At 40.5% G+C, this 21,229-nt stretch overlaps 1 protein-coding gene across 10 annotated transcripts in view; it reads left to right on the top strand.

The window, feature by feature from the left end:
* The window catches only part of GMDS (GDP-mannose 4,6-dehydratase), a 453,335-nt gene that overhangs the window by 324,694 nt on the left and 107,412 nt on the right, over positions 1-21,229 (top strand). For 5 of the 10 annotated variants that reach the window (XR_014790260.1, XR_014790259.1, XM_084850473.1 and 2 more), the window contains exon 9: positions 2,618-2,714. Coding sequence is in view for 8 of the 10 variants with exons in the window: in XM_084850473.1 (XP_084706599.1) it covers positions 2,618-2,714 (97 nt within the window). In the remaining 2 variants the exon portion in view is untranslated. Of the gene's footprint in view, positions 1-2,617; positions 6,325-21,229 lie in introns of those variants that run through there. The other 5 variants (XM_084850472.1, XM_084850478.1, XM_084850479.1 and 2 more) reach the window with 1 other exon arrangement.

The following is a 21,229-nucleotide window of genomic DNA, read 5'->3' as shown; positions in this document are numbered from 1 at the left end:
AAGATTTTGAATATTTTCAAAACCATTATCAGCAAAGTATCAGCATACTGAAAGCTGATTTGAGGAAGAAGAAAGCTTTTATGGAAAAGAAACTGGATATCCACTTCTAAGATTTCTATGTGCTTCTGATGAGCCCTGTTTTGAATATGTCGGGATGGCATGCACAATACATAGAAACTATGACTCTATCTGGAAATGCTTTTGAGACCTAGGCAGTGATTTCAAAAGAGCAGTCTTAAACCGTTATGTTTAGTCCACTTATTTTGAAAAGTAGTCCCATGGGAATTTACAAGACAGTCCTGTAGTCAGTGTTCTTAGTCATAAATATCATTTACAATTTCTATACAGTAAATTGTTGCATTCATCTTGTTTTAAACTATTTAAGCCTCTTTTTAATGTGAATGCTTGACAACAGCCCTGATTTTCCCTAGATGTCTCTCTGTTTTAGACCACCATAGCCTAGGTTTTCCATAAATTTTCTCATTTTCTCCTGTGTGGCTTTTATCTTCTTTTTGAGTAATCTTCTGAGTTTATGTTATCTTCGCCTTAGATCAGGACTCCTGTAGAGAGGATCCTTCTGCTCGGTTAACACTCTAAGCAAAAAAGTAGACAAAACTTAAGGCTGACTTCTCCCCCCCAGCTCCACCCCAGCAATTTTGATCCTTACAGGATATTTAAAGAGTTGTACTCTGGTTTGTTTAAAAATAGCTCCAGAACTCATTATAATTCATACACTCCTCTAATAAAGACTTTAAAAGAATCTCCATTATTTTATTCCAGTAATTCAAACTGACTCACTATTCTCTCTGTTACTGAGTACTCTGTTACTGAAAACAAAAGATAGCTGTACTGTTTCAAATATAATGCCTTTTCTGACCATAGTTGGTCACACTTTCCTTGTTCCTGTTGCTTTTGAACTACAGCCTCCAGCTTGGCATTTTTGCAGTTTTATTTTGATAAATAGTGATGGGTAAGCCCTGGGTGTCACTCTAGAAATCTCAAAGCATGATTTCAACCACTTCCAGATCAATCAGAAGGTAGCACTCAAACCACATTCTACAGCAAAGGGTTGCCTTCTCTCTTCTCCTAGAATCTGCGAATAGGGAATTGGAATATATATACTATGATTGGTATCTACTGTTTCAGGGAAGGTCCAAGGCAAGATCAGTTATTGGGATACTACAGGATTTCCACACAGGTTGCCCCCTTCCCCTACACTCTGGGGAGGGACCAGATCTTCCCCTGTAGTCTGTATTTTCTTTAGATTATTGGAATCTTTATAGTTGTGCAGCTATGAATTATCTTCAGTATAGAAAACATTTGATCACACAGAATTTGTAAAATATTCTGGTAACTGAGTTTTCTGCCCAAATCCAGATAATAATCTTCCACAATTCACCCCTGCTTCCCAAGCCAGTGTCCTAACTATGGGTCTGCATGGCATATGGTTGAGGGTGGGAGTGTTTTATGTTCCAAGAAGTGCTCTTTGAGACAAAATATACATAGGGCCCTCTGAGTTTAAGCCTGGGAGGGAGAGAGGATTCTAGCCTTATGCAAACATATGTACACCATTTGCTCATTCTGATTGTAATTCACCCCATAAACATGAAGTCTACTCACCTCCTTTGTTCCATTTCAGCATTTTTAAAAGGGACAGGCTATAAGTAAGAGTGATTGCGTGAATAGACCATATGCTGGTCCACTACACAGAGTCAAATTTTCCCCCTTGCAAAGCCCAGCATGTGGCTTTTAGTAAGTATTCTAGGAAGTATTTAGTTAATATAATGAATACAAAAAAAAACCCATACTTAAAAAGTCAGAAAGCTTTTTTAAAAATATGTAGCCAAAATATTATGAAAGAAAAAAGCAATATAAAGAAACTAGAACAACATAATTAAATGCCTTTATTTTAGTCTGATGTTCAAAGTGATTCTTTAAGTGTTCTTTTTCAGTAGATTGCAAGGCAGATTATAAAGCAGACAGGAGAATGTTTGTGACTCTAGCATTGTTAGGGCTGGAAGAACAAAATAATTCTGAAAACGTATTAAGTAATATCTTTATTTCAGAGTTCATATCAAATGATAAATGAATATCTTCAAATTTGTTATTTTCCCTTTCTCTGTGTGTATAATGTTTTCTATTTTACCATTCTATTTAAGTACCCTATTCATAACAATTCAGTCACAAATTCCAGAGAGATAGCTATATTAGTCTACAGTAGTAAAAACAACAGATTCTTGTGGTACCTTAAAGACTAACAGATGTATTGTTGCCTAATTTTCAAGGACTAGTGCCCACTTAGGTCTTAAATTGGCCAATGTAGATATAGATGCACACCAAAAATAACACTTCATGCATCTGACAAAGTGGGCTCTAGTACACAAAAGCTTATGCTACAACTCAAGCACCATATCAAAACACAAAATAGATGGACCTTAAAGGCCATTGTGCTTCCAGCCTGGTCAAACTTCTCCCTTTCCTCCTGTGGTTAGTGAGTGTAAGTTGTTCTGTAGAGAGAATTAACAGTAGCCTTGTCTTAGAATCAGCAAGCCCAAAGCTCCTATGATCAGACCATTCAAGTCATTATGGAGTTATTAAATGTTTGTTGTCTTTGCAGGTGGGAAGGCAAGAATGAAACTGAAGTAGGCCGATGCAAAGAAACTGGCAAGATCCATGTGAGAGTTAATCATAAATACTACAGGCCAACTGAAGTGGTAAGCAAAGGCGTTCTTTCAGCTTTACAAATGAATGATCCGGTCATTCAGTTACCAGATTGCTGCGTTAGGGCACCTGTTTGTAAAAGGGTTCTAACTGCATCTCTTTCAGTCTTTCTAAATAGTCACATAGCCACTTATGCTTGTAAATTTTCCTGAGCAAACAAACAGGGATGAGACTCAGCAATCAGGTTTATTGAATATTTTATGTTCTATTTAACCCAGGTTTGATCTGACCAAAAATGATGATGTGGACAGTTTTTCTCTTCAAATTGTTTCTGGAGAATAAATGCTCAATACAGAAGAAATGATAGAAACAATGTATTATGTATTTAACATTTTTTTTATTTTCAAGTCTTGTATGTGGGGGGGGTGTCTATGTTTGTATGTGTGTGTGTGTGTGTGTGTGTGTGTGTGTATATATATATATATATATTAGCCTACATTTATATGCACATTTTTCACAGTATGTTACCATAATAACTATATACAACAACAACAACAGAAGGAAAGAGAGGGGATTTAAAAAATTGGTCCAGGATATACAATCTTAGTGTTTAATGTATTCATTTTTATCTACCTGCTCTGAATGAGACAATTGAAAGTCACTGAAAATTCTTAACCTGTTTCTTTTCATGTGTCCAAATAACCTCATAATTAGACCAGTATGCTACTAATTGATCTTTGTAAATTTGGAAGCTCAAATCCATAAGTTCAACCTCATAATAGTTATCAAGGAAGCTAAGAATATTCCCCAAGATCTCAAAGATAATCACACTGGACAGCCACTGTGGTGCAGTGGTTACAGTGTTGGACTGGGACTTTAGGAAATACAGGTTCTAGTCTCTACTTGGCCATGAAGCTCACAGGGTGACTTTGGGCCAGTCACTGACTCTCAGCTTAACCTACCTCAAAGGACTGTGAGAATAAAATGGAGAAGAAGATGTCCATGTAGACCGCCTTGCGTTCCTTGCAAGAGGAAAAAAGGTGGGATATAAAATAATAATTGATAAATAAAGATAAGTCTTTTATAGAATCTCTGTTTCTGACTTGCACAGGGGCCTGTTTTTGTAAGATACATATTTGCATTTCATCTTCTGTGAAATTAGGGCTCTGTTAAACTTTCCCTTTAGCTATCCATCTCTGGATATCCATCTTTATATCCATGTTTGTAAATGACTTGGAGTAGAGGGGTTGCTTATCAAATCTGCAGATGACGCAAAGCTAGGAGGGATGGCCAACACCATGGAAGACAGGATCAACATTCAAAAGGATCTAGACAGGCCAAATCTAACAAGATGAAATTCAACAGAGATAAATGTAAAGTCGTTCATTTAGGTACAAAAAAAATCAAAGGCACAAGTATAGGATAGGGGAGACCTGGCTTGGCAGCAGTACATATATAAAGGACCTAGGTGTCTTAGTGGATCACAAGCTGAATATGAGTCAGCAGTGCAGTGCGGCAGCTAAGAAAGCTAATGCAGTCTTGGGCTGCATTAACAGAAGCATAGTGTCCAGATGATGGGAATAGTTCTGCTCTATTCTGCATTAAAAAAGCCACATTTGGAGTACTGTGTTCAGTTCTGAGTGCCCCATTTTAAGAAGGACATTGTCAGATTGGAGCTTGTCCAGAGACTAGCAACCAGGATGGTGAGGAGTGTGGAAGCCAGTCCTACGTGGAATGGTTGAAAGAGCTGGGTGTGTTTAGCCTGGAGAAGAGAAGATTAATGAAGACATGATAGCAGCCTTCAAATATCTGAAAGAATGTCACGCAGAAGATCAAGCAGATTTTTCCTCTTATTGCTCCTGAGGGCAGGACTAGAACCAATGGGTGGAAATTTCAGGGAAGCCGATTTCAGCTAAACATTAGGAGAAATTTCCTATCAGTGAAGGATGTTCAGCAGTGGAACAGTTTGCCTCAGGAGGTGGTGGGTTCTCCTTCCCTGGAGGTATTTAAGCAGAGGCTGGAGGGCCATCTGTCAGGGATACTGTAGCTGCACCCTACGGTGCAGAGCCTGCATCTAGCAGGGGGTTGAACTAGATGGTCCCCAAGGTCTGTTCCAATTCTATAATGCTATGATTCTGTCTCACTTCTACACTGAGATGTTTGCCAGGTTTAAGAAACTATTCAGAACTTAAAAGGAAATCTTAAAATCAGATAAACACTTCCAGATGAAATGTGCTGTCTCTGAATGCATGGGCAGTAGCCAATACTGCAATCCATCAGCTCTAAACATGTTGCAGTAGTGGAAATGTTTTCTAGCACAACGGGAAACTAGTGCTTGCTTGCACAACCCGGGACACTTGCCCTTCTGAAATGGAACAAGTCAGCGGAGCTCCTGGAAGGAAGCTGTGCAGTCCTGTTCCATTCCAGAAGTGGTAGCTTCAGCTAGTTTTTGGCTACACTAGTCAGTGCTAGTTTCCTGTTGTGCTAGTGGATATTCTTACTAGCTCAGCAGTAGCATTAGATACTGCCCCATTAGTTCTTTTTTGAATAATAAGGATTTTGCTTGCACAGGGTTCACTGCTATTTATTGCTCTGGAAACTCTCGTTCTTAGTTTCCTCCATTTAAGTTCCCTTCTTTGCTTGCAGTCTGTAAGTACCCCTCCCTAAAAGTGGTACTGATAGTTACCCTAAAAATCTGGTGGGTTCTCAGAAGCTTTGCTCACCAGAGAACAATATCTTGCCATTGGAAGAAATTGTCTTTTCAATTAATGCTAATTTCAAATCAGAAACTGGGTGTTTGGGGGGACACAGGGGCAGATAGTGTCATTATCTGGTTTAGTCACCAAATATCACTAGGTGAAGTCAGGAATTTTCTGTGCTGTTCTGTTCTTATTTAAGAGAGATAATAAAATTTTTGTCTAGCTTCCTGACTGGTGTGTCCTCTAAATTTATTCCATGACAGGGGGGAAAGATGCTCAATTAACTCAGTTTCAGTATCAGGCACCTAACACATATTTGGGGGCTGAATTTTTTCAGTGTGGTCCTTCCACTACATAATGGTAACTGTGTGAAAGAACAAAGTTTAATGTTATCACACACAGTTCCTTTATAGCACCACCCAGAAGTGGTTTTCTGGAGTCTAGCCAAATGGATCTAATTTGAATTCAGCCTGACCTACTTGCCCCCCTCATGAGGTTTTTAATTGGGGTCCTGGATTTTGTTATGGTTCATTGTTAAAATTGTTAGGTGTGTGTGTATGTACTGTCTGCTTATGTGTTTGTATGTAAATGGTTTTTATATTATATACACTATTGTATTATATTTTAAGGTTTCAACCAACCCCCCCCCCTTCTCTTAAAACCCAGTTTACCTGACTGATACAGCAGCCCTCCTCCAGTGCGAGCAAGCAGCCACGGAGAGAGGGAAGGAGGGATGTCTCTTTCACCATACCTTCTCTGGCAGCTAGTATGCTGTGTATCAGTGTGCCAGGAAGAATCAAGACACTAGTACCTCCTTGCAAATGCAGCTTTCTCGATTGCTGTTGACATTACAGTTGTTGTTGTTCAGTCGTTAAGTCATGTCCGACTCTTCGTGACCCCATGGACCATAGCACGCCAGGCCTTCCTGTCCTCCGCTCTCTCCCGGAGTGTATGCCAGGAGGTGATGGGGCCAGATGCCATGATCTTAGTTTTTTTAATGTTGAGTTTCAAACCAGCTTTTGCACTCTCCACTTTCACCCTCAGCAAGAGGCTGTTTAGATCCTCTTCACTTTCTGCCTTTAGGGTGGTATCGTCTGTGTATCTGAGGTTGTTGATAATTCTCCCAGCAATCTTAATTCCGACCTGTGATTCATCCAACCCGGCGTTTCTCATGATGTACTCTGCATATAAGTTAAAAAAGCAGGGTGACGATATGCAGCCTTGTCGTACTCCTTTCCCAATTTGGAACAAATTGGTTGTTCCATGTCCAGTTCTTACTGTTGGTTCTTGACTCTCGTACAGGTTTCTCAGGAGACAGGTAAGGTGGTCTGGTAATCCCATCCCTTTAAGAATTTGCCACAGTTTGTTGTGATCCACACAATCAAAGGCTTTAGCGTAGTCAATGAAGACGTTTTTCTGGAATTCTCTTGCTTTCTCCATGATCCAGTAAATGTTGGTGATTTGATCTCTAGTTCCTCTGCCTCTTTGAAATCCAGCTTGTACTTCCAGTAGCTCTTGGTTCACATACTGCTGAAGCCTAGCTTGTAGGATTTTGAGCATCACCTTGCTGCCATGTGAAATGAGCGCAATTGTACGGTAGTTTGAACACTCTTTGGCGTTGCCCTTCTTTGGAATTGGAATGTAAACTGACTTTTTCCAGTCTTGTGGCCACTGTTGAGTGTTCCAGATTTGTTGGCATATTGAGTGCAGCACTTTAACAGCATCACTTTTTAGGATTTTAAATAGCTCAGCTGGAATACTGTCATCTCCGCTAGCTTTGTTGTTAGTCATGCTTCCTAAGGCCCACTTGACTTCACTCTCTAGGATGCCCAGCTCAAGTTCAGTGACCGCACTATCATGGCTGTCAGGGACATGAAGATCTTTCCTGTAGAGTTCTTCTGTGTATTCTTTCCACCTCTTCTTCATCTCATCTGCTTCTGTTAGGTCCCTGCCTTCTTTGTCCTTTATCATGCCCGTCTTTGCACAAAACATTCCCTTGAGATCTCCGATTTTCTTGAAGAGATCTCTAGTCTTTCCCATTCTATTGTTTTCCTCGATTTCTTTGCATTGTTCATTTAAGAAGGCCTTCTTGTCTCTCCTTGCTATTCTCTGGAACGCTGCATTAAGTTGGATATATCTTCCCCTTTCTCCCTTGCTTTTCGCTTCCCTTCTTTCCTCAGCTACTCGTAAAGCCTCATCAGGCAGCCACTTTGCTTTCTTGCATTTCTTTTTCTTTGGGATGGATTTAGTTGCTGCCTCCTGAACAATGTTACTTACTTCTTTCCATAGTTCCTCAGGCACTCTGTCTATCAGGTCTAATCCCTTAAATCCATTCGTCACCTCCACTGTATATTCATAAGGGATATGATTTAGGTCATACCTGAATGGTTTAGTGGTTTTCCCTACGTTCTTCAATTTAAGCCGAAATTTTGCAATAAGAAGCTCATGATCTGAGCCACAGTCAGCTCCAGGTCTTGTTTTTACTGACTGTATAGAGCTTCTCCATCTTTGGCTGCAAAGGACATAATCAATCTGATTTCGATATTGACCATCTGGTGATGTCCATGTGTAGAGTCGCCTCTTGTGCTGTTGGAAAAGAGTGTTTGCTATGATCAGCGTGTTGTCTTGGCAAAACTCTGTTAGCCTTTGTCCTGCTTCATTTTGTACACCAAGGCCATACTTGTCTGTTATCCTGGTTATTTCTTGACTTCCTACTTTAGAATTCCCATCCCCTATGAAGAAAAGGACATCTTTTTGGGGTGTTAGTTCTAGAAGGTGTTGTAGGTCTTCATAGAACCGATCAACCTCAGCTTCTTCGGCCTCAGTGGTTGGAGCATAGACTTGAATTACTGTGATGTTGAATGGTTTGCCTTGGATTCGTACTGAGATCATTCTATCATTTTTGAGATTGCACCCCTGTACTGCTTTTCCCCCCTTTTATTGACTATGAGTGCAACTCCATTTCTTCTAAGGGATTCTTCCCCACAGTAGTAGATATGATGGTCACCTGAATTAAATTTGCCCATGCTTGTCCATTTTAGTTCACTGATTCCCAAGACATCGATGTTCAATCTTGCCATCTCATGTTTGACCACCTCCAGCTTACCTTGATTCATTGATCTGACATTCCAGGTTCCTAAACAATACTGTTCTTTACGGCATCAGATTTTCTTTTCACCACCAGACACATCCACAGCTGAGTGTCCTTTCGGGTTTGGCCCAGCCGCTTCTCTCTTTCTGGCGCTACTTGGAAATTCCCTCTGCTCTTCCCCAGTAGTATATTGGACACCTTCTGACCTGAGGGGCTCATCTTCCGGCGTCATCTCTTTTAGCCTTGTGATACGTTCCATGGGGTTTTCTTGGCAAGAATACTGGAGTGGTTTGCCATTTCCTTCTCCAATGGACCACATTTTGTCAGAACTCTCCACCATGACCTGTCCGTCTTGGGTGGCCCTGCACAGCATAGCTTATGGCTTCACTAAGTTATGCAAGCCCCTTCGCCACAACAAGGCAGTGATCCATGAAGGGGGACATTACAGTAGCCCTTGGGAAAACAGCGTTTCCCCACGGGCTGCTGGGACCTTGCACCCTCTTAGACAGAAAAGCCACTTGTTAAATGGCCAGGATATCTCTGTTAAATCTGGATGGATGTGCAAATAGCTGCAATTAGCCCAGGATAACCACCTTTTATAAAATACTGTTTCAGTGAGGGTCCTCACTTTGGCTATTTGCTGTTCCCCCTCCCCCAGCTTTTAGTTTGATCACTCTATTCTGAATCCTAGATCTTCCTTGTAGAAATTTTAAAAACAAATAGTGCAGAATAAGGCAAAGAAGGAAACAAAAAAATGGAAGGGAAGGGGACAAGCATTGTGAAAGAGAGATGAGCACTGAGAAAAAAGAAGAGAAAGCAGGATGTGTGGATGCTAATCCCTGGCTCTGAGAGGGGCTTGGTATGCATGCAAATTACCTTTAATGTGTGTTCTCTTTGTGTTTCTGTTAGCCTCAGCCTTCTTCTAAATGCTACCTAGTTCTTTCCCTCTGCTTAGACCATAGATTACATCATGACACAGGGAAGGTGTGACTCAATGGAGAAAAGAAATCATTATGTGCAGACACCCTTTTTCAAAGACTGTTTTCATACTAGAGATGGATTCACATGGCATCATTAAGGCCTCATTAAGAAGAGGGTTGTAAATATGCAGTGATTCCACAGAATGTGCTAATGAATGCAGAATATCAGCTTTCACTTTGGAAAATAGCAACTTTCCTTAGGGTTGCAAAGATATGCTTGAAAATCTGTAAGCAAGGCCTGATGAAATCTCCGATGTCAGCAGAACTGCTGAATAGAACTTAAGTGCCCTATACTTCCCTGTCCCTCTCTGTCACAAGTACAAGAAGAATGAATTATGCAAGGTAAAAGAAATAACAATTTGCACAAGTTATACAGATCACAGAATTCAGCATTTCCAACTGGAAAAATGTATTTTACCTTGGCACAGATTTTTTCATGTTTAAGGTACATACAGCCTTAATTATCAAAAGCAATTTGAAGTGATAAAGCCACCACAAGATGGTTTTATTTTTGAAACACTAATTAGCTGACAGTATTCAAAACACATCACATGTCAAGACAGTAGCTCAGTAATTCCAGGTTTAAGACATATTTCAAAAGTGTTCTGAGAAAGATTGAGCTTCCCTCCTGACCTGCCTTTCCGATTTGTCAGAGCTTTCAGACGAGCAAAGAAGCACCTCATAATGGCTTCATCACTTCAAACTCATCATGTTTGTTCTTTCTTAACGGGACTGTTGCATTGTTGAAGTATGTATGCATTTGATATTTATTGCAGTTTTCAACAGCCCGTTAAGTAACTTCCCTGGGCAGTGTAGAATACATCAAACAATTCTTAAAATTCCTGGAAGAATAAAAAGGTCTTCACCTGGCACCAAAAAGACCATAACATAGACCCCAGGTGAGCTTGTCTGGGGAGGGCATTCCACAGATGGTGCCACCACTGAAAAGGCCCACTCTCTTACAGTTTTAGAGAAGCCAGTTTGCTTTTCTAAAAGGCACAAAGATACTTGTTACAATTATTTATGTATTAAATTTATATCCTACCTTTCTGCCAAAAATGGTGCTCAAGGCGGGTACCAATAATAAAATCAAGATTAAAACAGACACCCGATTAAAACATAGCATAAAAACAGATAAATTAAAAACACTATAAAGAGCATAACAATAAAACAAACAGCACCCAGCCTATTAAAAACTACTTCACCAGCATGCCACCTTACATGCCAAAGACCTGCCTGAATAAAATTACTTTGCCTGCTGGCAGAAAGACAGCAGAGAGGGAGCCAACTTAGCCTACCTTGCCAGGGATTCCAGAGCTAGGAGTGGCCATCAAGAAGCTCCACTCTTGTATCCCTACCAAACGTGTCTCCAAAAGAAGGGCCTTCCTTTAAGACCTTTAAACCTGGGCAGGCTCATATGAGAGAACACAGTTTTTCAGATAACCTGGGACCAAGTTGTATAGGGCTTCATAGGTCATATCCAGCACTTTGAATTGTGACCAGAAACAGACTGGTAGCTAGTGAAGTGGTTGTAACAAGGGAGTCATGTGTTTCCTGTAATTGCCCCAGTCAAATGTCTGGCCATAGCACTGTGGTTCAGCAGAAGTTTCGAATCACTTTTCAAAAGCAGCCCCATGTAGAGAGAGCCTGTTACAGTAGTCTAAGTGGGATGTAACTGAAGCATGTGTCACCATGGCCAGATCAGATATCTCATGGAATGAGTGCAGTTCATTTCATTTCGTGTAATACATTCCTATACGGCCCAGTGGCCAAAGCTCTTTGGGCAGTTTACAAAGATTAAAAACCTTAAAAATACATTATACATAATATTAAAACCGTTTACATACAAACATATAAACAGATAGCACACACACAGAGACACACATATACCTAAACAATTTTAAACAATCAACACTGCGAAAAATCCAAGACCTGGTTAAAGCCTCATCATATGTTGCCAAATGCCTGAGAGAAGAAGAAAGGCTTAACCTGGCACAAAAAAGATAACAATGTTGGCACCAGGTGGGCCTCATTGGGGAGATCATTCCATAATTGGGGGGCCACCGCCAAGAAGGCTATCTCCCTTGTTGCCACCTTCCGAGTCTCCCTCAGAGAAGGCATCTGGAGGAGGGCCTTAGATGATGAACTTGAAGTATGGGTAGATTCATCCGGGAGAGGTGCTCCACCAATTGGTACATTAGCCTCAGCTGTGTGAATGCCATGCTGGCCACCACTGAAACTTGCTTATCCAAGTTCAGGGCTGAATCCAGGAGTACACCTGAACTGTGAACCTGTGTCTTCAAGGGGAGTGTAAACCCATCCAGCACAGGTTGAATCCCTATTCCCTGATGTGCTTTTTGACTAACCAGGATTAAACCTGTCTGGATTAAGCTTTGATTTGTTCACCCTCATCCAGTCCACTACTGACATCAAACACTGATTTAGAACTAAAACAGCTTCCCTGGATTTAGATGGAAAAGAGAGAGAGAGTTGAGTGTCATCAGCATACTGGTGGTGTCTGGAGGCATTGTCTTTGGAGGATGAGCTAGAACTCCCGGAGCTGAACATCTTGGAGGAGCAACCTGCTTGTAGGGACCATGAGACAGATCCTGGATCCTCAAGAGAGACAGTATCCAAACTGCCTTTTCAAGATGTGGAGAGTCCTCTTTCTGGTTCAGAGGCAGAAGCTGAGCTACCACCTAGTTCGAGGGAGTGCAGGCACCTAAAGGTACAGGCTGGGATGGCCAAGAGGCAAAGAAATGCCTGCCTCAGGAATAAGGCTCCTTATGAGTAAAGGGTTACTCATGAGTAAGACTCTCCTCACAAGTAGACTTTCTCTAAGATGACTCTGATGGCCAGTATCTGTTCCTGAATGGGCAGGTTTAAAACCCTTCAGTTCCAGGCAGAGAGTAGCTGGAACAACATCTCTACTCCAGCTCTCAGACTTGCATGTGGGATTCTGAATGCTTGGACCTTTGGACCACCTTTGGACCACCTTTGGACCTTGCTCACAGTACTGACCTTTGCTGGTTTCTAGCCTATCTGGCTTGAACTGCCTAAAGCTGGACAGGTGGTATTGAACCCCCAAACTCTGGACATCCTCTCTCAGCAGTTTCATATATATTTTAAATAGCATGGGGGACAAGAGGGAACCCTAAGGAAAACCATAGGACAGTGGCCAGGGCGTTGAACAGGCATTGCCTTCTGAAATTGCTCCTCCAAGAAGGCCAGAGCCACTGCAGAACAGAAAGACACCTCCGAAGGATGCCATGGTCAGTGGTATTGAAAGCCAGTGAGGGACACATAACCCCACCTGAAACCAGTTTGAAACAGATCTAGATAATCCACCTCATCCAGAACCCCCTGGAGCTCAGATGCCACCACATGTTCCAGCACCATGCCCAAGAATGGCCAATTGGAGGCTGGCTGGAAATTATCCAATATGGTGGGATTCACGGAGATTTTTTTAAAAAAAGGTCTCACCACTACCTCTTTTAGTCAAGGTGGAATCACACCTTATTTTAAAGAGGCATTCACCATGACCCTTATCCACTTTGGCAGCCCCTCCCCTTTTCTTATATTGCCTGCCTCCAAATCTTTTTTTCCTTATCTTGTATGGGAAGGGTATGTTGGAATACTTATGACAGTTCAATAGCACTTTGCCTTGTCCTGAAATTACATTTTAAATTTTAAAATATTTTTTAATTATTTTTTCCTGGCTTAAGTGTCTTTCTTATGAGTCTCCCTGTTTATATCCATCAGTTTGTATTTGCTTGCTTCTTTATATTTTAGTGGAGTTTTAAAAAATGTCTTCTTTATGGCTTACATTAATCTCTACATCCCTACTTAACCACACTTGGCCTCAGTTGCCCTTTTTCTTCTTTAGACATCATCAGAATAAGCTTTGAGTTTTTAGCCTCTTTGGGGAAAAAATGATTTTTAATACTTAGCTCTACATTTCCCAGACATCACAAGATTCCAGTCAAAACTCCTTGGGGCATATCATATTCCCCCAAAGTCAGCTCTCCTCAAGTCCAAAGCATTTGTGGTGGTTCGTACTCTGAAGAGTTATGACTCTTCAAAATATAATGAAAGTGATCACAAATCCCAGTTCTCTCCCCTTTACTTTTTTGCATATATATCTCATTTCCTACATTTATATTCCAAATGGGCTGTGAGTTGGAACATTGTTCAAACAGCTGTGTAAGAAATATAGTTTGTGTTACTTAAAAGTCAATTTCTGTGTCACTTTGTCTGTAACTCACATTATCAGTGAGGATTTGTACATCCTACTACAGAGAGAAAAATAACTTTTAGGGTTGTTGTTTTTCCCATGACTAATAATGTTGCATTCGTGATGTTAGACTTATAACAGAACTTTCTTATCTATAATGAAAAAAAATCCTGATATACTTTCTTTTCCCAAACCAAAGGTTTATGTCAACATTGGGAAATCACTACTTTAGTAAATTATTACCTTTATTGTCTTTCTGAACTGAATCACTGTGTTAGCCAAAATATTTATATCATTACTTACTTTAGACTCAACATTAACCTTCAGCCAAAGTAACTATCTAGTCAGTTTGAAACCAATCTGGTTTTTTTCAAGCATCATAATCAACATGCCTATTTTGAAGGAAAATTATTTATATTTGCAAATGAATAGCAGTTTAGGGAGGCCTCTCTAGAGAGGTAATAACTGTCCTTTGCCTTCAGCTCCCATTTTATGTTGGCTCTCAGTTGGTTGAACATTGTAGTGGGGCATTAAAGTATCGTAGATAACTTGCTATTTCAAGCAACCTTTTAAGATAAGCACTCCTAACTCCAAGATTCAAAGGTTATGAATATCAGTGATAAAAGTATTATTATTTAGGGTTGTCTAGATTACTAAAGAAGCAACACTCTTAGAACTTGATAAAAGTTTCAGAACACAGAGCATCCTCAGGTATTTGGTCCAAACTAGGTGTTTGACAAATACATTGCCCTTGAAATATGTGACAAGGCCTTTCTACAACAGTCTGTGACACTCTGCATTCCTCTGATTCTTCCATGTGCTGTATCAAATCAAATAAATTGGTGGATGTTTGAAAATACACACATACAATCAAGTAACAAACATGTTAATGAATTGAGAAGCCTCATAAAAGCTTTAGTTTACCTTATATGCAAGACCTATAGTTCCCTGAAGTCTATGAAACTCAAAGTGTAAGTGCAAAACCTGAAGCTGTGGACCTTTCAGATGGTGATAATCAGAGAAATAGACTTAAGTTATATGAATATGATCCCTGAATGGGAGCTTTATAATTGGAAATATATTTCTTCAGCCCTTGAAAAGTATCACCCTTCAGCTAGCAGGGTGGTAGTGAAATGGCAGTGTTGCAATTTGAACCGGAAGGGAGGAAAGTCAGATGGAGAGCTAGGCATTTTGATCTGGAGTCTAGCTGGACTCAAAGATGGGACATGGGAGTGGCTGTCGGACTCCAAGCAGTTGCTTGCTTTGGGAATATGATGCTGAATCCATGGTTTTGCTGCCTGCTATTTCTTCCAATATGCTCTGCTTCTATATTTGTAAATGAAACAAATATGACCATAAGCTACCCTAAGTCTCTAATGCTCTTTCATCCAAAGGATGAACTAAACTCTGTAGCACTACCCCTACACTTTACACTGCTCAGGAAAGTGGAGACTGCTAACAATATCAGGTTCGTAGCCTGGGGGTGCTCCTAGTTCCATCATTGTCAGTTGAGGTCCAAGTGGCCATGGCAGCTCGGACTGCCTTTTACCAGCTTTGGCTGGTTCGCCAGCTGCGGCCTCTCCTGGACAGGGATAGCTTGACCACTGTGGTACAGGCATTAGTAACCTCAAGACTGGATTACTGCAATGCGCTGTATGTGGGGCTGCCCTTAAGGCTGGTCCGGAAGCTGGAGCTAGTGCAGAACGCAGCAGCTCAACTGTTATCAGGAGTTGCCTCTGTTCAGCGTGCAACTCCTTTGCTGAGGGAACTGCACTGGCTGCCTATTCGCCACCAGGCCAGGTTTAAGGTATTAGTACTAGTGTACAAAGCCCTAAACAACTTGGGACCAGGATACCTGAGAGCGTGCCTCCTTCTTTACCAACCTGCCCCGTCAGTGAGGTTATCAGAGGGCATGTTCCTGGTGGTTCCACATGGACCTATGGCCCGGCTGGAGTCCACCAGCAAAAGATCCTTCAGTGTGGTGGCCCCCTTCCTGTGGAATTCCCTGCCTTTGGAGGTCAGGCAGATGCCAACACTGTGTTCCTTCCGGCGCCTCCTGAAGATGTTATTTCGAGAGGCCTTCCTTGTATGACCAACAATTAAATTAAATTTAAAATTCGACCTTATTGGAATTTGTCTTTAAAAAAAAAATGTTTACATTATTTTAACCTGGTGTTTTATTCTTTTACCTTTGGTGTTCACTGCTCCAAAATCTTACGATGTGGAGTGGTATATAAATATTGTAAGTAAGTAAGTAAGTAAGTAAGTAAATAAATAACAATATATCTCTTTGACCCTTCCTTGTTACTGAAAGACTTGACATCTGTTGTGATATTTCCTCCTTTTATGTACAGACGGAACTACTGATGCCCTTCATAACTTTCCCCTTACATCAGTTTCTACTTTTCTAACTTACCACAGTGATATCCAATACTACGAAACCTGGAGATACCACTGCTAGAACCATCCTGCATTCACCTATACAGTTAGCCAGTTGTCACCCTTTGTGTCATTCTACTTCACCTCCCCATTTTTCCAGCCACTTGCACTGCTGACCCTGCCTCCACTCCCTCTACTTCTCACCCCCATTCCTGTCATTCCTGAGCTTTTAAAACCAGCCATGTGTCATCTGTGAACTCCACATATTCATTGATCTTCCTGAGAACATCAGCCTGTCCCTCTAAATCTGCTATCTGATCCCTTCAAACTGACAGCTCTCAGCCCCCAAAAGGTATACACTTACTTCCTCAGATCTAAGTGAAAATTGCCTTGCCTTATGAATGTGGTATATTGCTTGCCATACAATTGGTACATTTTCCTTATACCAGGAAAACTGTCTGGATCAACTAGTTATTAACTCTGTTAAACTATCTGGAAATGGAAGGAAGTAGAGGAGAAATGACTCCTCTATTTACAGTGAAATAGTGAGAGAGGGCCTGTCATCTGCCCAGCAGGAACTTTTGTTTTCATTGCTCATTCCTAGGGCAAGTTAACAGCAGACCAACAGGGTCCTGGCCCATAGACACTACCCAGGCCTGGACCTTTTCGTTACAGTTAATGACAGCTAGGAAGTGCAGGGTATTTTTTTTTAAGTAGGCAAGTTTAAAAACAAACAAACTATGGCCACCTAATAACATATTTTCTCTGGATGATTCACAAAAATTATCTTGCATGTAATGTAATACATGTAGTCTTAATTGTAGCTATGTTTCTATATAGTTAGAAGACTTGAAAGGCAAGCGGTGGTGGCTATTGGGTATGTGAGTGAGGCTTTTTTGATTCATTCTAATGAACAACAGAGCTACCCATGTGCTTTGTATGCTTTTTAATGGAAATGAAAATAATTTGTCTATTCAGTCAAAATAAGTACAGCTTTGTTTTTGTATATTCTGTTGAACTGTTTTGGATGGTTGAATCGTTTGTTCACCTTTCTTGTTTACTTGCTTGCTTGTGCAGATTGATTTTGTAGCAGTTGGCCAAATGGCTAAAATCCAAGAGGATTTTCAAAGCAGGAAGCTTCTTAGCAAAGACAGACACTAGATTCAACTAATCACCTCTGCAATTTTACTGCCAGACCCCTTTAACTGAGATGGCTATGTCCGAGTACTCCATGAGACAAGGCCCATTATTGTATTGTTTTGTGGCAACTCCTTGGGAACTACGAAAGTTAAGGATTGTTTTTGTAGGCAATAACCCACACTCACCTACACAAGGCCTTGGGTTAAATGTTCTCTGCAAATTTCTTGTAGAATGGACCTAAAGTAGAAATTTGTACCTAGTTGGTGTAAGAGTTTGTGGCTATAACTTTCACACTTTTTGCCCAATTTGGGCCCAAGTATTCAAAATGACTGGAAGAGATCCTCAGTGTATTGAAATAATGTGTGGAAGCATCATGGAGAAGATGTAGGTAGATGGAGCAAAAAAGGTAGATGTATAACATGCGTGGAATAAATCTTATTTTTTCAGATTTCATGTAAGGGAAAAGTAGCTCCTAGAGCCCTGTATTTCGACTACATATAATACACCAACATTTTCTCCATTTAGCCTGCTATCAAAAACTATGCAACAATCAGACAGTGTGCTATTGGGGTATAATTCTGAGGGCAAAACATCTCCCTCTTTTTTTCCCAGTGACAATATTCATAGTGCCTTACTCTGGTGTGAGTACACCATTTTCACTCTATGTACTGTAGTTGGAAAGTCAATGCATGGACATTTCAGAATATTCTCTTTAAGAATACTGACATGTTTTTTCATGAGGAAGTCATATTTCTCTTATTTGGCACCATTAAAGAAAATGTGTATACACAAAGCTAATGAAAACAAAATTAAATGTTCAACATGGTCGTATTGATCCTTTTAGAGTGAGGATAAAGTATCCAGGAAAATCAATATATATATCTATTTGCATTTTACATTTTGGCTTATGTTTTAATAAATATTATCTAAAAGAAAATCTGTTTTAATTTCTAAATGAACATCTGTATATTATGACATTTAAAGATTGGGGCTCTAGGAGCTATTTTTTCCTTACACAATATCTGAGATCATTTTCATCTGAATTTTGAAACTTCTTTACTGAAAGGCATTCTGTTGAACAATCTTGTTGGCTCATAAATTAAAAAACAATTGTAGGAGAATTACTCAAATGTTGCAACCTAGGGTTTAAGCCGTTATAGCTCTGAATCTTGCCATATTCTTAAGCCATCAGAGCATTGTGTATGCATTGGAAGGGGGTGGTATAAGTCCTCTTAAATAAAATAAATAAGGCTACAGCCACTTATCTGGGAGCAGCTCTGCTGACTGTAATAAGTCTTCTCTAGAGTAAATGAGTTGTTGACAGACCTATACAGGAGCAGTGCTTCCCTGACTTCTCTGGGGAGAAGGAAAGCACAGCAATCGAGGGAGTTTATTCGATGGAGAAGAGGGAGACAAGATAGTGGCAAACAACATAATTCCTCTCCCTATTTGACCTATTATCTTGCCTAGCACTCATCATAAAAGGGAACAAGAAGTAGAGGTGTTTATGTGTGTGTGGGGGCGGTGTATGTGAGAAAGAGTGAGAACTCCCTCATATGCTGATTTTACCACACAACCTCTCCCACTGAGCTGTTTCCCCCAACTGGGGATATTTTCTATTCTTTGGAGGCCCATCTCCAGGTTTTGGGTGGGGCAAGCAGCCTTTGGTGGCCTCCCACCACTGAATTATACCAGTCCAGTATGCACATTCAGAGCTGGTCCAGCACAGCTGGTCCTACCATTAGGCAGAGTGAGATGGCCAACTTAGGCAGCAGATGATGGGCAGTGTGGAGGGGCTGCAGTGGCAGCCCCCTTGGCCATTCTCTTCTGTTGGAGGACAGCAGTTTGTGTTCCATGTAGCCTGGCTTGCACCCCTGAGCTAGCCTGCTGCCCTCAGGTGAAGTGGAGGATGCTGTCCCATCACCAGTGCTGAAGTAAGTCAAGTCAGCTTCTGTAGGTGGAATACAGGAGGCCATCTTCTCCGTCTCAGGCAGCAAAATGTCTTAGACCAACCTTGTGGGCCAGCATAATTTTGATGGCAGTGCTGGCAAGTTAAGTTGCACCATCTGGGCTCCAGCAGCTGGTGTGGGAGGGTTGGGGGAATGCTTGTAGGGGACAGTTGGTGAGTGGAGGAAAGTTAAGCAACTCTCTGCAAATGCCCATTCTGCAATAGCATTACAATACAAACACAGGGTTGGGAACACAATGGGTTTTCTACAAGGCATTTATTGTGCAATCATCATTCCTTACTCACAGTTGTTTACGGGTTCTTTAGATGATGACATGACTCCAGTTTCACTTCTGTCTAACCAGTAATTTCGGCGAGTTTTTTTTTAGAGCAGGGAAAATATGGCATTTACTTGTGAAGGTGAAAAAAAACCCAATTTCCTCTGGTGTATTTGTGCTATTTTGCTATATGTAGCGGAAAAGCAGGAAAGGAAATGCTCCTCATCTAGTGCTCAGATCTCATTTCTGCTATGAAACTGAAAGTAGATACAGTGGATTAACAGTTGATTAACAACCTTGTGTAGACAAGTTCTATGTTTTCTTGTAAGTTAAAGTTCCACCCTTTCTCAGTATATTTAAATTGTCTGAACAGACTGCTAAGCTAAGGTGTTACATTAGAATTTTATCTGTAGCTGATTTTTGTACCATGGTTAAGAATAAAGTAAAACAAAAATGTTTGCTTAGCTGTCAGCAAATGATATCTGATGTGCAAGCACTGAAATAAGTTATCAAAGTCCAAAATAAATCATTTGTCTGTGTACTAACAATTTCTTTCAAAATCAGGTGCTTGCTCTCCCTTTCTCCTTCCTTCCTTCCTTCCTTCCTTCCTTCCTTCATTGTACTGAATTTCAATTATGTTTAAAATGCGTGAGAAAAATCTTTCTAGCAATAATGAAAATAAATTTACACTTTACATAAGATGAATTTACATAAGATGGCTGACAATTTTCTTATAGATGAGGCTCCATCCTTATAATTCACAACTCCAATAAAATCAGTATTTTTCCCAAACTTTATATTAAGAGATCTTCATTTGGAATGCCTAGAAGAAAACTTATAGTTATTATTTTTCTTCAGATTGGCTCTCAAAATAATGTCTTCTATATTTTTATTTTCCTGAAGAATACTTTTAAACACATCTACTTTGCGCAGAGAGAACCCCTTTGATTTAAATTGGCTTGTATTATATATATTTCTTTAGATACAATCTTTAAATCCCTGCATTTTCTGGCAGCGTTTCTCTTTATCCTAGACTCTGTTTCCATGTGTTCAGGGGGATTAGAAAGTTGATTGTGATGAACACATTGTTAACAGAGGAAATGTGAGGAATTAGTGAAACCTCAGGTGAGTGATGTGACCAAGTTTGTTCTGTGTGGTATGTTGGTAACTATGCAACAAAGCCTGCCAAGCCCTCTTGATACTATTTTGTGTCACTGCTGAGTGCATGTTGTGACATTTATTCTTCACTCTAAACAGTCTTCCTGTAGTGCTAATCCTGTGCGGTTAGCACAGCCTTTTATCCTTTACATAGTAAGGTTAAAGAGGTTACGCAAGATTTTTCTACTAAGGTATGGTCAGGTTTTCTCCTCCCCTAAAAACAGTTGTATTAACTGACACATTGCTTTGCATCCAAAGAACCAGGAAGAGAAAGAAAATTAGCCACTAGAACTGTTCTGCAAATGCTTGAGGGTTCGCACGGTGCTCTTAAGATGCCATAGCAGTTCTCCTGCTTCTGCTTGTCCAAGAGGTTGCACAAGCTATGACGCAAGCAGAACAACATCTTCAGGTTTAGTTTCCTTTCTTCACGCAGCACTCTGTTGTGAGGTTATAAGCCACAATGTCAATTCAAGCTCAGTTTAAAAGGGAATCCATGTTTAAAAAGAAAGCACTTCATTGATTCATAAAAACCAACCAAATTCAGCACAATTGAATCCAAGGTCTTGGTGCAGAAAGAGACACCCAGATACCCTATAAAGGCTTTGGGAGAAGTCCTGGTAAAGATATGAACAAGACAAGGGAAATAAAAAAAAAAGATCCT

This window comes from Heloderma suspectum, chromosome 4 (genome assembly GCF_057233095.1).
Source record: "Heloderma suspectum isolate Gila_16-S chromosome 4, 16-S_ref, whole genome shotgun sequence".
Lineage (NCBI taxonomy): Eukaryota > Metazoa > Chordata > Lepidosauria > Squamata > Helodermatidae > Heloderma > Heloderma suspectum.
This window is presented reverse-complemented; position numbering and strand designations above follow the sequence as displayed.